This window comes from Salvia splendens, chromosome 4 (assembly GCF_004379255.2).
Source record: "Salvia splendens isolate huo1 chromosome 4, SspV2, whole genome shotgun sequence".
NCBI classification, from domain to species: Eukaryota; Viridiplantae; Streptophyta; class Magnoliopsida; order Lamiales; family Lamiaceae; genus Salvia; species Salvia splendens.
This window is the reverse complement of record NC_056035.1, coordinates 18,514,395-18,531,898: the sequence shown is the minus strand read 5'-3', so window position 1 is coordinate 18,531,898 and position 17,504 is coordinate 18,514,395. Positions and strand designations below refer to the sequence as shown.

The following is a 17,504-nucleotide window of genomic DNA, read 5'->3' as shown; positions in this document are numbered from 1 at the left end:
ATCGCTTCTTTTTTTATAATAGGACAGCGGCTCCGGGCTTTCCCTGGAGAGGGCCGAAGTCCGTGATTCCTCATCCTCGGTTAGAACCGTTGGACGAGCTCGAGGGCGAGCTCAATAAGATTCCTATGATTAGGAAGCAGTACCTGGAGTCTGAGCTCGTCAAGGGCGACTTCGTGTTCGACTCCTCGTCTTCGGACGAAGAGACTGAGGGTGAGGAATTCTTTTTTATGCATTACTGCCTTGACGACGAAAACTAACCTTGTTTTCTTGCTTTTTGGCAGTGAACTTGCTGAACAAGATTAGTCGCAAATCCTCCGAATCTAAAGAACCGGAGAGGCCGAAAACCACCAGCTCGGCGTCTGATGCCGAGAAGAATCCGAAGAGGCAAAAGACCTCTTCTTCGGATCCAAAAAAGCCGGAGTCCACTTCGGCAAAGGGGAAGGGGAAGACCCAGAAGCCCCCAAGAGCGCCAGAGAAAGACGTGGTCTTGGCGCCTCCTTCGGAACATATCTGTGAGCCATTTTTATGGCCCACGGACTTCGCCGAGGTGAATTCTCTTCTTGATTTTCTGGCCTTGCTTTTTTCCTGTATTTTTTGTGGCCCCTCGGTTTACTTTTTCCTTTTTCCATTTTCAGAGGAACGATATGCTCTCCAAGCTCGTCGCCGTTGAACTCTCCAAAGCGTCCAACGATTATGCTGAGATGCAGAGGAAGTTGGCGGCTGCTCGTCACCAGGCCGAACAGGCTAAGGCAGACTTTGAGAAGGCCAGAGCTGCTAGGATCTCGGCCCAGGATGAAGCCCAGTTTGCCAAAAACCAGCTCGTCATCCAGCGAGAGCAGACGAAACAGAGGGATGCTGCCGCCGTGGTTGCCCAAGGGGAGGTTCTCCGTGCTTTCGCGGAGAAACTCTTTCTGAGCAATCAATTTTCGGCCTTTGTCGGTGATCTGCTGAAACTGATGACCGATAATGCCGAGCAGGGGCCCGAAGTCGTTCTGCCGCTGTACGGCCGAGAGATAGCAGCTCGTCTCCAGAGTCTGCCGCTCCTTGAGGAGCTTGCTTCGTCCTCGGTCCTGCTTTCTGCTGACCGAGTTCGTAGTTGCCGAGCTGACCGGGACGAGAATATGGAGGCTATCTTTGCCTCCTTAGGGCCAGTTTCACCCGCTCCAATTTTCCACGGAGAGGGTGAGACCGAGCAGCTTGATCAGCAGACCGGAGACAGGCAGGCCGAGCAAGAGGTGCTGCTGATCGGTGATGGGGGCACCGAGCAGGCTGGGGGGAGCAGGGAGGCCGAGGCTGAAGCTGAGGCAGACAAGGAGAAGGAAGCTGAACCTCACCGAGGAGCCGGAGACGAAGCTGGCGGAGTATGATTTCGTCTCCCTTCTCTTAGTTTAGTTTCTTCCTTGTTGTAAAATGGCCTTGAAGCCCTCCTTGTGTAAAAATTTTTTTTCTTATGAATGAAAAAATTCTTCTTTCTGCACTTGTGTCTTCGTATAGCTTTTCGTACTCTCTTTTACTCCTATTGTGGTTTACTACCTGCTCAGTAAACTGAAATGCCGAACTGACATAGGCTGCTTTGTATTCTTAACTCTTAAGGAGCTGGAGGTACTTCACTGGAAGCGGCTGTACTCTTCCGCTTTAGACGAAGCTGAGAAAAAAGCCATAGCTGACCAGATGAAGAATGACGAACTCTTGGCTTGTTTAGTGAAGCTGGAGGCCGACAATAAGGACTTAGAGTCCGAAAAGAAAGATCTGGAGGCCGAACTGAATACTGCTGTCGCTGAGAGGACTGCGTATGAGGATTTCATCAGCAGGCGCGGGGGAATGACCATCTCTGAAGTTCAGGAACGAGTTGACGAACTGTGGGAGGAATATCATGTACTCCGGAGGAACAATGCGCTGGAGAGCTCGGCTTGCCAACAAGTTGTGAAATCATTGCGGCGCTGGGCTTCTCGGTACGACATCGTTCTTTCCCGGCGTCCTTCAATCGAGAGATTCCTTAGGCATTTCCCGCCAACAGATGCTCATACACCAGCTCAAACCTCTGATCCACTTGCTCAAAATCCTACTCCAAATCAGCAACGAACTCAGGAGCAACCGGAAACGTCAAGACGAGAACGGACTCAGGAGCAACCGGAAACGTCAAGACAAGGACGGACTGAAGTTCGTAGAGGAGCTGTGATTATGAGTGAGCAAGATCAACAAATGCTTCGTGAAGAGACTCTTCGCCGCCGAGGTGCCAGTACTTCCCGGACTCAAGGAAGAGGCGGTAGGTCGATCAGAGCATCTCGTCGACCTGCTTATTCTTCAGCTGCCCGGAACGCCCGAACTCGGCTTCACGAGGATTTTGTGAATAGATGGCTCAACTTTAGCAACCAGGGACAGTAGAATAGTCCTTTGTAATAGCGTAACGCCTTCTCGTAGGGCAGCGGAGTTGTATGCCGAACAAGTTTTAATAAATGAAATCTTCATTTCGCTTCTATCACTGCGTATTTACAGCTCAGCGAAAAAATTTCGTGCTCGTCCTCGGTCTTATGAAGTAAACTTCTTTGACCGGACTCGTCCTTGGTCTTATGAAGTAAGCTCCTTTGACCGGACTCGTCTTTGGTCTTATGAAGTAAACTTCTTTGACCGGACTTGGTCCTCGGTCCTATGAAATAAACTTCTTTGAACGGACTCGTCTTTGGTCTTATGAAGTAAACTTCTTTGACCGGACTCGTCTTTGGTCTTATGAAGTAAATTTCTTTGACCAGACTAAGCTTGTGTCCTAATTTGGCGAGTTTTATCACTCGGATCGGACTTTCCCTTGTCCTAATTTGGGGATCGGACTTTCCCTTGTCCTAATTCGGCGAGTTTTATCGCGTGGATCGGACTTTCCCTTGTCCTAGTTCGGCGAGTTTTATCGCGTGGATCGGACTTTCCCTTTGTTGCAGTTCGTTTCAGACGAACTGCTTGTTTCTTAAGCTGAATTGTGGTCTTGTATCCTCCTTAGAAGCTTGGACTCACAATCGTTGGCTTATATATGTTCTAAAAAGGGGATCAGCCTTCGAAGAACAAGATACCTCAGTAACATTTGTAAGAGACGACACGCACATAGACAGACAAAACGCATATAGACAAACAAAACGCACATAGACGAACAAAACGCACATAGACAAACATGAAAAACAAGTAAAAAACAAAGAAAGCACATACCCCTAGGACCGAACTAGACACAAGACTGACTGACCGGACTGTCTCTTACAAATGGAACTTCTTGAGGTTGGAAATGTACCATGTTCGGGGTACTTGTTCTCCTGACATGTGAGTCAATTTGTAAGACCCTTTGCCGAGGACTTCTGACACCCGATATGGACCTTCCCATGTGGGTTCGAGTTTGCCCAGCTTTTCTGCTCGGCTTACTTCATTGTTTCTCAAGACGAGATCTTTCACTTGAAATTGCAGCTTTTTCACCCTTTGGTTATAATACCGGGCTACTTGCTCCTTGTACTTGGCTGCTTTTATGCAGGCCAATTCTCTTCTTTCTTCGGCCAGATCTAGTTCGGCTCTTAGTCCGTCATCATTCATTTCTGAGGAGAAATTTAGAGTTCGGGGACTGGGTACGCCGATCTCAACCGGAATCACGGCTTCAGTGCCGTACACCAGACTGTACGGAGTTTCACCGTTGGAGGTTTTGGGTGTAGTTCGGTAGGACCATAGGACTTGAGGGAGATTTTCTACCCATTGTCCTTTGGCTTGTTCTAACCGAGCTTTTAACCCTTTCACCAAGATACGGTTTGTTACCTCCGTTTGTCCGTTTGCTTGTGGGTGGGAGACCGAAGTGAACCGCTGTTGAATATTCAGCTCTTGGCACCAATTCTTGAATGTCTTGTCGGTGAACTGAGTCCCATTATCCGAAATGAGGATGTGGGGTATGCCAAATCGGCACACTATGTTCTTCCAGACGAAATCCAATGCCTTCGAGCTCGTTATCGTAGCTAATGGTTCAGCCTCCACCCACTTCGTGAAGTAATCCACGACAACGATAAGGAATTTCATTTGCCGAGGAGCTTGTGGTAGTGGTCCTACTATGTCTATGCCCCATTGCATAAAAGGCCAAGGGCTTTGCATAGCACATAGATCGGTCTGCGGCATCCTTGGGATATTTGCATGAATTTGGCACTTCGTACATGTCTTGACGAGCTGCACTGCTTCTTGTACCAAAGTTGGCCAATAATATCCCCATCTCAGAACTTTTTTAGCTAAAGCTCTAGCTCCGATGTGGCTACCGCAAGATCCTTCATGAACTTCTCTAAGGATGTAGTCCGTCTCTTCTGGTCCTACACATCGCAATAACGGTTGAAGGTAGGACTTTCTGTATAGGACTCCTTTATGAAGTTCATACCGAAGTGCTCGGCATGTGATTTTCCGAGCTTCTCTCTTATCCTCGGGCAGTTGTCCTTGATCTAGATACTGTAAGATCGGCGTCATCCAGTTCGGCGAGCTGGTTACTGAATGTACCTCAGCTTCATCAATGCTTCGGTGTAGTAATTCCTCCACCTTTGAGCTCGGATATGAGGCCAACTTACTTAAAGTATCTGCTCGGCTGTTTTCCGCTCTGGGAATACGGATTATCCGAAAATAAGAGAAACTTCGGCTAATGCTTTGCGCTTTGTCCAAGTATTTTTTCATCCTCTCATCTCGGGCTTCACTTGTACCCAGCATGTGATTCACTATGACTTGTGAATCACAATGGATTTTGAGAGATTTGACAAATAGACTTTGCGCTAATTGAAGTCCGGCAAGGAGGGCTTCGTATTCGGCTTCGTTATTAGTAGTTGGGAATAAGAACCGAAGTGAATAAGTTACCTCGTGTCCGTCGGGAGCGATAAGTAGAATACCAGCTCCACTTCCCGTCTTATTCGAAGCTCCATCTACGAATCCACTCCAGCAGTCCGGCGGTTCTACTTCGGATTCTTGGGGCTGTGTTAGTTCGTCATTGGCAGGATTTTTCTGTTCGGCAATAACAGGGATTGCTTGATCGAACTTTGCTTCTGCAAGAAAATCTGCCAAGGCTTGTCCCTTGATGGCTTTCCGAGGTAGATATTCTATTGAGTGTTCTCCCCACTCTATGGCCCATTTGGCGATTCTGCCTGATGCTTCTGGCTTGGTCAAAACTTGCCGAAGTGGCAGATCGGTTAAGACGCATACCTTGTGAGCATAGAAGTATGGCCGCAGTCTCCTTGCTGCATTTACTAACGCCAGAGCAATTTTTTCCAGAGGTTGATACCTTGTTTCTGGACCTCTTAATGCTCGGCTTGTAAAGTAGATGGGAAGCTGCTTTAGGCCTTCTTCTCGTACAAGCACCGCGCTAATGGTTTGATCTGATGCCGCTAAGTATAAGAATATCACTTCGGCATCTGTTGGAGCAGAGAGAATTGGAAGCTTGGCTAAATAACTTTTGAGCTCGTCAAAAGCCTTTTTCTGCTCGGCTCCCCACTCAAACTTTGGTGCCTTTTTCAACACTTTGAAGAACGGTAGTTGCTTTTCGGCTGCTTGGGAAAGGAATCTATTCAGTGCGGCTAGACATCCAGTTAGTCTTTGCACATCATGTATGGACTTCGGCATCGCCATGTTCTGAACAACTTGAACTTTTGAGGGATTTGCCTTGAGTCCGTCCCTTGAAACCCAACAACCCAGAAACTTTCCCGAATCTACCAAAAAGGTACATTTTTGGGGATTGAGTTTGAGGTTGGCTTTTTTGAGCACGTCGAGGGTGGATTTGAGGTTGTCTTCGTACTCCGAAGTGCTTCTGCTTTTGACGACTATGTCGTCAACATACACTTCAACCTCTTTTCCGATCAAATGCCGAAAGAGCTTATCTACCATCCTTTGATATGTGGCTCCGGCATTCTTTAAACCGAATGGCATCTTTTTATAAGCAAAGATGCCGAAGTCAGTAATGAAAGCCGTTTTTGAAGCATCATTCTCATCCATTAAAACTTGGTGGTAGCCTTTGTATAAATCAAGAAAACAGAAAATTTCGAAGCCGATCAAAGCTTCTACTTTTTTATCTATGTTCGGAAGGGGATAGCAATCTTTAGGACAGTGCTTGTTTAGATCGGTAAAATCTATGCACATCCGCCATCCTCCTTCTTTTTTCTTGATCATCACAGGATTGGCCACCCAAGAAGGATATTTCACCTCGAATAATACATCCGCTTTCAGTAATTGGCGGACTTCGTCATGGATGACTTGATTTCTTTCTGCCGCAAAGAGTCTTTGCTTCTGTTTTATAGGCCGGACTGAAGGATCAATATTTAACCGATGAGTGATTACCTCAGGGGGCACTCCGGTCATGTCCAACGGAGACCATGCAAAGACATCTTTGTACTCCTTGAGGAGCTGGATGGTCTTTTCCCGGAGTAGGGGCGTTCCCGCGAAACCGATCTTGACCGTTCTGGATGGATCATCTTCGTATAACTGAACGGTCATTGAGTTCGACTCTGGTGTGACTTCGGTCATTTCGCTTGCCTCTGACTCCGGCTGCTGTGATTGCTATGCTTGATGATGCCGATCTGATTGCTCGGCACTTTTAAGCGCAATCTGCAGACACTCTTTTGCTCTCTTTTGATCACCTCGGATGACCGCTATCCCACCTTTAGTGGGAATCTTGATGGTGAGGTGATAAGTAGAGCAAACGGCCCGAACTGCGTTGAGCCAGTCTCTTCCCAAGATGATGTTGTACGGGGACCGAGCTTTTACCACAAAGAACTCGATCATCGTACTGGAGCTTGTAGGCGCTTTTCCCACCGTGATCGGAAGGCTGATAATACCTTCAGGGCGGGTGTCCTCCTGGGCGAAACTTTTCAGAGGAAGTGGAGCCGGACTGAGCCGAGCTGGATCCACTTCTAGTTTATCGAAACATTCTTTAAAAAGAATGCTGACTGACGCTCCGGTATCCATAAACACTCTGTGGATCAGTTTGTTTGCCACTCCGGCTTGGATGACAATAGCGTCTTGATGAGGAGAGATGGCCGGGACGGGATCTGCATCTGAAAATGTAATCACTTCGTCCTGCTTCAGCCTTTTATGCGTTGGCTCCTCTCGATTGAAGCCTCTGCGCTCTGACTTCAGGGACGATTTGGTCTTCCCGGCAGGGAGAGCATCAATAGTCAGGATTACTCCATCATATTGCAGCTCGTCATCGTCTTCGGGGTCCTGTTGCTTTTTCGGATCCTGAGGAGCGCAGTTCGCACCTCTCTGCTTTTTGTTCTTTTTCGGCTGCTTGCTTTGGTATTTTTTTAACGTCCCTGCTTTCACAAGAGCATCAATACCTGCAGCCAAATGTCGGCACTCCTCGGTATCGTGACCGTGGTCTTGATGGAAGGAGCAATATTGATCCTGAGGTCGACGCGCGGCCGATTTCGTCATCCGCTTTGGTTTTTCGAACATATCGGAATGCAGTTCGAAAATTTCCGCTCTCGACTTGTTCAATGGTACGAACTGAGCGGGCGGCTTCTCAGGATTGAGACGTGGCCCCAATCGGTCTTGCACCGGAGCCCTTTGAATCCTTTCAAAAGGAGTTCGGCGAGGATGTCCCTGATCGCTATGATCGGGCTTCCTCCTGTCTCCTCGGGATGAGCTGTCTAAAGACCGTTTGCGACGGTCTGCCTCATCGGCACGAGAGAACTGGTCCGCAATGTCCCACATTTCTTGAGCTGTTTGCGGACTGCATTCCACGAGCTTTCTGTAGAGAGCTCCGGGCAGGATTCCATTTTGGAATGCCGAAATGACATGTAGATCATTGAGATCATCTACTTGTAGGCATTCCTTGTGGAATCTCGTCATAAAGTCGCTGATCTTTTCGTCGCGACTTTGACGTATAGAAAGCAGCTGAGCCGAAGTGATTCGGGCTTCCGCTTTCTGAAAGAACCTCCTGTGGAAAGCATCCATTAGATCTCGGTAAGATCTAATGCTGCCTTGGGGGAGGCTATCGAACCACCTTCTTGCGTTCCCGATAAGCAGCTCGGGAAACAGCTTGCACATATGGACCTCATTGAGACCCTGGTTCGCCATGTTATACTGATAGCGTCCCAGGAAGTCATGAGGATTCTCTAACCCGTCATAAGTCATCGACGGAGTTCGGTAGTTCTGTGGCAAGGGAGTTCGGGTGATATCGTCCGAGAACGGAGTCTTCAATGCTCCGTACATGGCGAACCCGACATCTCTTCGGTATGGAGGAGATGGAGTTCTCCTGTGATTCCGGTACCGAGGAGGAACAGGAACATGTCGGGGTTGAGGATTCTTCTTCCTGGAAGACACAGCACTACTGCGGTAGTGACTTTCATGTCTGGATGAGGAGGGAGAATCCACCGTTTTCGTCTCCGGCTTTTGGCTCTTTTGCAGGAAAATTAAGAACTCTTCCTGCTTCTCGGCCAAAAACAATTTGACAGCCTCGTTCAAATCGGGCTGCTGGGAAGACTCGGTGCGATGAGTCTTTGAGCGGCTTGTTCCTTCTCCGTGAGAACTGGAAGTAGATTTCTCCCGAGGCTGTTTTCCAGACCTGCGGGCTGGACTAGCTTCCTCAGGGTTATCACGAACGGTATTATGGGTGTTATGTGATCTGGTATGCATTTTTTTTTTTTTTTTTTTTTTTTTTGGGGTGGAAAAAGGGTCAAAAATTCGCTTTATCACAAATTTGGTTCTCTGTTTCCCACAGACGGCGCCAGTGATGGTTGGGCGAATTTTTTATGGTAGTAAATGCAGGTAATGAATATAGATCACGACACAAGGAATTACGTGGTTCGATTTACTGAAGTAAATCTACGTCCACGGGAAGAAAGGAGGGCAAGATTGTATTGCTTGATCTGGTTTACAGCTTACAAATACAGACTTGCTATATGTTATTTGATGTCTAGAGCCCCCCCTCTATCTGATCTAAGTTCTATTTATACATTGAACTAAGATCGTGGCTTGCATCACCACTAACTAGGTCGTGGCTTGCATCACCACTAACTAGGTAGTGGATGTCGTGGAGGTCATGAGATCCTGCATGGGTCCACTATCTCTTTGTTTGGTCCGCTATCCTGCATGAGACCCTGCATGAGTTGACACCACTAAATAGATCGTGTAGTGGAGGTCGTGGAGGTTCTGCATGAGTCCACTATCTCCCAGTTCGGTCGAATACTGAGACCGAACTTCTGAACTATTGCCGAGCAGCTTTTGCCGATCTGAGAGTAGAGCTTGATTGGTCGGCTTTTACCGAGCTGTAGGCTGGGGCCGAACTCTTTGGTAATGCGGTTGGGGCCGAACTCTTTGGTAATGCCGAACTGATACTCTTCCTTGGGCTTTGGGCTGATGGGCCGTCACTGCTATTGGGCTTGTTTAGTACGTACCCCATCAACAGACGAAAATAGAAAGTGCAGATATTTTTATGGGACGGAGGGAGTATTTTAATCAATTTTTTTTTATCTCTCTTGCTATTTTAATCGTGCATTAAAATGTATCTACCTTTAAACGTTTATACTTGAAGAGATGGATGGAAGTATAATTTCTACAATTTTTTTGAGATGAATAGAGTAAAATGGAGCAAAGCTGGCATATAATAGTCAACATTTTCGAGATATTTTCAAATAAAATCAGAAGTGGAAATAATCGAGCACATCATGGATTGTAACTAAGTATGTAGGAATTTAATTGCACAAGGCTAAGTCAAAAGGGTTATTATAACAAAAGGAATGCTTGACGATTATATAAAGGGTTGAAAATGACTGTAATAAAGTAATAAACATGAATATTTTGTGATTTGAATTCCCCCATCTAGAATATGAATATGAATATGAATATGAATATCAATGTTTGGTAAGTTTGTAAGGATGTCAAATCTAGCGGAGCCACCAAGTGATCACCTACTATCCTTAATTTATACTCCGAGTTGAAATTTAAATCACCATCCAAATTGAACGAGGCATTTAATTAATCTTTATGGTTCTAGAATTTGAAATCACCATCCAAATTGAACGAGGCATTTAATTAATCTTTATGGTTCTAGAATTTGAATTCGTAGACATATTAATTTGTTGACTATTTAGATTTTTTATTCAAATTATTTGGGTAAAAAATATTTCTTCAAGTGTAATGGGACTTATATAAGAATGCTGACTTGAAAAAGAGAGTAGCTGTGTAGTTTATAAAAATTTCTTCCTATCGGTTTGACTATTTGTGTTTAACGTTGTTCCTCGTCTTATAATTCTAGAGAACACACTCTTTCTCACTTGTATTTATATACGCATGTCGTTAACATATAGTAGTATTATACTATATGTAATTATGATTAAAATTTAATTCATCCCAGAAAATAGTCCTCTACTCCTCTCTATATTTTTTTTATAGGATATCTGATTTTAATATAGTCAGACTTCTTTTTTTCTTGAGTTAACTACATATTTAGTTCCTAAGCTACGTGGTTCTCACACCACAAACCCCTAATAAAAATTTTCGTCATTTATCCCTAACATATAACTTAATCACGAATGGTGTTTTTGGGGTCTAAAACACCCCCAACTCCTGAATGGCATTTTTGACCATCACTATTTTTATTGTTTTAGCTTTTGCTTCTTATTTTTCTTTTGCTTAGATACTTTGTTTATAATTAAATTATTTTTTTATTATGATTTCAGTATTTATCTCATGAACTCTTACTCGATTGTCAACCCATGTCGTACTAGTATATTTTTTTACTCCTATTTTGTGAAATATATATGTAAGAAATAGAAGATTAGATTCTTCAATTAACTAATTAGTTGCTTTAACAAAAAGTTATATCGATTACTTTAATTAGTAATACTTCTGATAATAATTTAATTTGTCAATAATATAATTACATACGCCAGAAGTTAGAATGGTAAATTTATTAAAATATTTATGCTATTTTTTATTTTATAAATTTTAGAATTCATAATGTAGTCCTATTTACTTCAATCTTATTGTACTAATGGTTGTGTTTACTTTTTATTTTGTGTATATGATAGCCTATAGTATTCTCATATTTAAAACAGAGTAGATTAATTTTAAAATAAATTGAAGTTATATTTCAAATAAATAATATAGGCCGGTATGATGGAATGGATGGAAGAATGAAATAGTATTCCTACTTCTATTCTTTTTTTCTTTGCTTGGTACTTCTTTTGTCCAACGAAAGTATGCATTTTTGGTTGGGTATGTGTTTTAATAAATTAAGAGAAAGAGGTAGATTGAAAAAGTAATTAAAGTATTGTTAATGGAAAATGACTACCACCTCTTTAGTGAGAAACTAGTGTAAAAAATTAGAAATTGCGTACTATTATGGAGCGGACTTCAAAGGAAAAAGTGCATACTTTTGTGGAATGGGGGAAATATAATTTTTTTTCTTAGGAATCACCATTCAATGGAGATAGTGATCCATGAACCTCTTAGTTTAAAGAGAACAACTCAACCACTAGGCTATTAACATTAATAAGACAATTATTGAAAACCCTTATTTTTCTATGTAAAATGGGGTGATTTTGCTATTTTCTATTTGACGCTAAGGAATATTTAGGCACTCCAGACTAGAGATGTCAACTGGACCGGGCCAGCCCAGCCCAGGCCCGGTCCATGTCCGTCCATCAGTGAAACAGAGCGGGTCTGGGTTGGGCTCATTAGTTGAGATGGGCTCCAATTGGGCCATTTTGTAAACCCAGGCCCGGTCCAGGCCCAGGACCATCTGAAGCCCAGCCCAATCCATCATTGGCCTGACTTCTATAATTAGTTTTTTTTAATGTAATTAGGTGAATAATCACTAATAATAGTATATTTCTCTATTTATGCATGTCATCTTGTGCACGAGACGTTTTAATTTTGTCTATATCATTCCGATTTTTTGGATGTCTCCGAATGGACTCAAACACTAATTGTTTAATATTAATATGTTTCCGACCAAATCATGAATGCAACATTCAATCTTGACTACATCTATTTTTTTTATCCAAGATGTAAAAAAGATGGTTATGAAGTTTAACTTTAAGAATATTACGTATTCAAACCTTAATATTTGATGAATAATTATGGAATTCTTTAAATTTGTTAGTTAGTTCTAGGGATGTCAATCGGGCCAGCCCACAGGGTTTCGGGCCAACCCTATTCGGGTTGCGGGTCAATCGGGTGCGGGCTAATCGGGTTGTTATTTTTTTCGGGTTATAAAAGTTCAGCCCTAACCCTAAAAGCTCGGGTTTCGGGCTAGCCCATCGGGTTAATCGGGTTGCTACCGATAAAATTAACATGCGATCAATCCAATAAATAATGGTGAAAATTAGTTATATTTATAAAATGTAAAATATTTAATTATGATAAATTTGAGATATATGCGTAAACTCAAATATTAACATGATCAAATACTAATATTTGAGATTTATGCAACATAAAACATAAACATCAAGAAATTTTAAAGCATGTTTAGAAATTTAAATATATTTTTTAGTGAATTTGAAGTTTCTAATTCATTTATCTATTATTATATTAATAAAAACTTAATATATAATTTATATATTTAATATATAAAATGGAAAGTTATTTTTTCAGTAATCTGTATTATAAAATAATCAATGAAGTGTCGAATTAGAGTCAAACAAATAGAACAATATAAATTTTATCGGGTTTCCGGGCCAGCCCATCGGGTTTTCGGGTCTAGCCCTAACGGGTTGCGGGTTAATCGGGTGCGGGCTAATCGGGCTGTAATTTTATCGGGCTAGAAATTTTCAACCCTAACCCTATAAATTTGGCGGGCTATTCGGGTCAGCCCACGGGTTGCGGGCTAAATTGACATCCCTAGTTAGTTCATATACTTGTAGTTTTAAAAATACAACATTAACCTATGTGTCATCATTTATTAACAAAACTAACAATATTGGTTATTCATTTATTTTTGAGATACACTTACTTTTAAATAGAATAATGAACTTAAGCGTATTATTTAAATTTAAATTTAGTTAATGAGATATAAATACAAGTTATATGTTTTATTTTTGCATATAATACATTTAGGATATCTTTAAAATACATAAACAAAAAATCTAAACAAAGCCCAGCCCAACACGTCCCGGCCCAGCCCGGATACCATGGCAAGTGGGCCTGGGCCGGACCAGGCTTAGCAAAATTAGAAAAAGTCTAGCCCAGCCCGCCTCAGACATGGGTCTGGGCCGGGCTGGACCTCAATATAGGTGGGCCTGGGTCGGAATGGGCTGGCCCGACCCACTTGTCAACTCTACTCCAGACTAGGAGGAGGCGTCCGTCCCCTCCTGCCCCTAAATCTGCCAGTGTACACCAACACATACTCTCTACATACATACCAACACACACTGTCTAACCACACACACCAGCGCACGTGCACACACTACACGCTATTGATTAAAATTGAAATTAAACTCTAAAATAATTAATTGTTCATATATTATTTCATTTTATTCCATTTTTATATTATTTATAGTTATCAAAATAAAATAGGAAATCAAGTAATAACAATTCAATTCCTTTTTGTGTTTCTTATGCTTGCTAAACACAATGAAATAGAACTTTCAATCCATTCAGATCTTCATTCTCATTCTCATTCTCATTCTCATTCTCATTCCTAGACTTAGTGCAATAGTTGTTGGAAAATAATGAGTTGGATCAAAGCCCAGAGGAAATACTGGGTCGAATCTGATAGGCCCATTTATTTCGGAGAGTAAAAACCAATCAATTTTATCGATTCGGCCGACAACAGAGAAATGCAAATCTTCGTGAAAACCCTAACCGGCAAAACCATCACTCTCGAAGTCGAGAGCTCAGACACAATCGACAATGTGAAGGCGAAGATCCAGGACAAGGAAGGGATTCCGCCGGATCAGCAGCGCCTGATCTTCGCCGGGAAGCAGTTGGAGGACGGCAGAACCCTAGCCGATTACAACATCCAGAAGGAATCCACGCTCCACCTCGTCCTCCGCCTTCGCGGCGGCTCCGGCAGCACCTGGCGGATTCCTTTTGTGGCCAATCACTTGCTGAAGAAGATCACCCAGCTGAACGAGGTCTCTAAGAAGGAGTTGATCAAGACCTGGTCTAGGGCTTCCACCATCATTCCGGAAATGGTGGGGCACCGCGTTTCCGTCTACGATGGGAGGAAACACGTGCCGTTTCGCATCTCTGAGAATATGGTGGGGCATAAATTGGGGGAATTGAAGCCGCGGCGCCACAATCGGAAGGAGGTTCATGCGCGCGCCAAGGCTGCCACTAAGAAGAAGAAGTAAGCCACTCTTGCGGAACAGATTTGTTGGTTCAATGGTATGAATTTTATCGCGCATTAGCATTAGAGATTTTGAACTGATACCAGTGGACAATTAACTTTGGTTCTATCTTGAATAACAAGCATTGTCTTTTCCAATTTAATTTGGATCGTAATGATATGCAATTCAGCCCTGAAATCTGATGACTATGCAATGGTTCCCCTTTTTTATGACATGTTTGCTCCTAGATGATGATCATGATATTCATAATTTTGCATTATCGTGGGCTGGTAAAATATGGTCTCCTTATTAAAATGCTAGAATTTGCTTCTTTGAAGCTAGTGAAGCAAGTGTTCTCGTTTAGAATCTCCCTTAGGATTCAAGTTTCATCTGAAGCTTGAAAAGAGGGTGAAAATATGGCTAGAAGACTAGATAAGGAGAAAGTGGCTAGTGTGCAAGTGTCACTTGAGGCTGATCTGTAGAGGGGTCCGTGGCCTCTGTCGGAGTTGAAGCAAAATAAGAATGTTAGAACTGTATCGAAATGAATTTTGGTTGGGTAATGTTGTCACTAAGTCATCTCATGGAACTTTTGATGTCATCTAGAATCATCACATGGTAGTTAGTATACATGGGTGGCGAACGTTGCATTTGCTGTGCAAATTATTGGATTAGAGGCTATGAAAATACCAAAATAAATTTGCCCATTTTTTATGGGAAGATGTTAATACCCATTAGTTGATATTTGCTATACTCAAATTTGCTAAATAGCGGCTATGGCGGTGATATGGCGCTATATCATATCGGTTAGTAATGAAAACGTCATCGCCACACCGATTTATGGCATTTTTCTGTATCTGCCGCCATGCCCGCCACGGTCGTGGCGACATTATATCCTCCATGGCGGTGTTTTAATGAAATTTTGACTTTTTAATGGATTTTTTACTTTTTGATTGAATTTTGGTATAAGCCCAAAATTGAACCGGCCCACCCAACCATTCTAATCCATTTTATTATATAATTAAAATGAAAATAGATTAAACTTAAAATAGAAATTGAAACCCTAATTATAGTGATGAAGCAATGGACGCTGATGATAGTGATGAGTAGAGGTGCCCATGGTCTGAACCGCCGGTTTCGGTTTTGGAAATGGCCGAATTGGAACCGAACCGCGAGGGTGTTTCGCGGTTACGGTTCCAAAACCGCCAGTTTCGATTTCGGTTCCGAACTGGCGGTTTTTTTGTAGTTTTTCACGGTTCTGAACTGTCGGTTTTCGACGGTTTTTTGCGGTTCTGGCTCGGTTTCGCGGTTTTCTGGCAGTTTTTCATGGTTCTAGTTTAGAACCTCCCGGAACCGGCGGTTCATGTATGGTTTCAGTTCGGAAATTTTAGAACCTGAACCGAACCACGGTTCTAAAATTGGGGTTTCGGTTCAACTAAATTCTCACGGTTTCTGTTCCGAACCGTAATCAACGGCTACGATTTCGCAGTTAACCGCTGGAACCGTAAACCTTGGGCACCTCTAGTGATGAGGATGAACTAGAAGACTATGTTGAGTTGATGATTGATGATTGATGACTATTGGTATTGCTTAGGATGGCTTTATGTTTTGTTGAACTAAAGACTTTAATTATTAGACTTAATATATAATAGCTTTTTATTTTTTGCTTTATTAATTGTTTAAAGTGTTTCTGAATTGTGATGTTAGATTATTATTATTTTCTAATTTTTTGAATTATATATAAATGTTATTTTATTTATTTAATTAATGACTGTCATATCCCTGTGGCGGTTTTCGGGCGGACCGCCATACTGCTTTGACAACATTGGCTATACTATGGCTTGTAAACATTAGTTTTTCGTATATCTGGGTGGTGTTGATATAGCCACTTGAGCATTCGGGATAGGATGAGAGGTAACGTTTTTCTAATCTTGCAAACCACTCAACTTCTGAGTTTTCTCAAAGGAGATATCTGCTGAATTGGTTTCACAACGTAGAAGAAGGATGGTGAAGTTAGATGGTTTGGATGTTGTTGTCTCCATCTCCTCTCCGATCTATTATATACGACGATCAGATGTCTTCCTTCTGTAGTTAGTGCGTGGAATTGGAATTTTGGTAGAGATATGCATTTTCTGCTTTCAAGCTTACAATAAGTTTTGGACAGTGATGGATTATCTCTGCGGAATAAAAAGGTATTTTAATGCAGCTGCAGAGCATTTGTGATATATTACTTTTATTTATGAATATATATCTAACTTATGTAGCAAAAGCAGATGTTATTCGAGGCTAAAGGCAGAAGTGATGTTCCTTAGCATCATCTAATTTATTTATTTGTGTTACCAACTTGAGTTAACTATCAATTTGCCGTTGAAGAAAGCATGTTTATTTTCTGATCTCCAACCATAATACTGCTCTTGATTGTTAATTTATTATGCTCAATTTGTAGGCATTCTTCTGGATGATTACAATCTTTCAACGTTGGTGGGCAACGTAATAATCAATACAAGTTGGACCGTTCTTGGTCTAGAAATCAACATCGTTTTCTGAATATATTATTTACAGATTAGAATGTCAAAATAAACATACATATATGTACACACATTAATCTTAGTAGATAAAATATAGTACTATTATGGATATAAGATAGTGGTATAGATTATTATAAGGTTCATAAATACATTTCCCAATTTCACTACATATAATATTCACGCTAAAAAACGTTGCGGAGTGCACATTTATGCTACTAAACATATGCAACAAATAATAAAAATTAACGAATTGAGACAAAAAAATTGGAGGCAAATAATTTGTGAACAGTATAGAATCGAAAAAATTTAAGGGGCATTCCGAGAATTGAACTCGGGACCTCTCGCACCCTAAGCGAGAATCATACCACTAGACCAAATGCCCAGTTATTAACAAATTTCCTTAATTTCATACATACTAATTTGGCAAGCATGTATCATTTTTGCATGATTTAACTCGTCGTCCGTTTGGTTTTCAAAGGAAATTATTGTATCTGTTTTAATCAATTGCAAAATGATACTCGAAACCTCTAACTTAGATGCAAATTTATCCCATCATTGATTCATTATGATACAAAGCGAGTCGAGAAAAATATCAATTGACTTCATGTTCCCATTGAAAATAAATCCAAAAGTCACTATGACTATGACTATAACTGAAATCGGAATCTGCTTCAGTCTTTTTCATGCCTTCATTTTCAGTAGTTAATAAAAATATTATTTTTTCCAA

General features: G+C 41.9%; 1 protein-coding gene and 1 non-coding gene across 2 annotated transcripts; one reads left to right on the top strand and one right to left on the bottom strand.

The window, feature by feature from the left end:
* The first annotated feature begins 13,730 nt into the window (after window positions 1–13,730).
* LOC121799578 (ubiquitin-60S ribosomal protein L40-like) lies at window positions 13,731–14,415 on the top strand. Its single transcript, XM_042198984.1, has one exon. It carries the CDS (start codon window positions 13,761–13,763, stop codon window positions 14,274–14,276), a length of 516 nt encoding a protein of 171 aa, XP_042054918.1. The 5' UTR covers window positions 13,731–13,760; the 3' UTR covers window positions 14,277–14,415.
* A 2,672-nt stretch (window positions 14,416–17,087) lies between these two features.
* TRNAP-AGG lies at window positions 17,088–17,159 on the bottom strand. Its single transcript has one exon. It is a non-coding gene; the product is annotated as a tRNA-Pro (tRNA).
* Window positions 17,160–17,504: the final 345 nt, after the last annotated feature.

Coding starts and splice junctions, on each gene's coding strand:
- LOC121799578 (XM_042198984.1), top strand. CDS start 13,761: ATGCAAATCTTCGTGAAAACCCTAACCGGCAAAACCATCACTCTCGAA.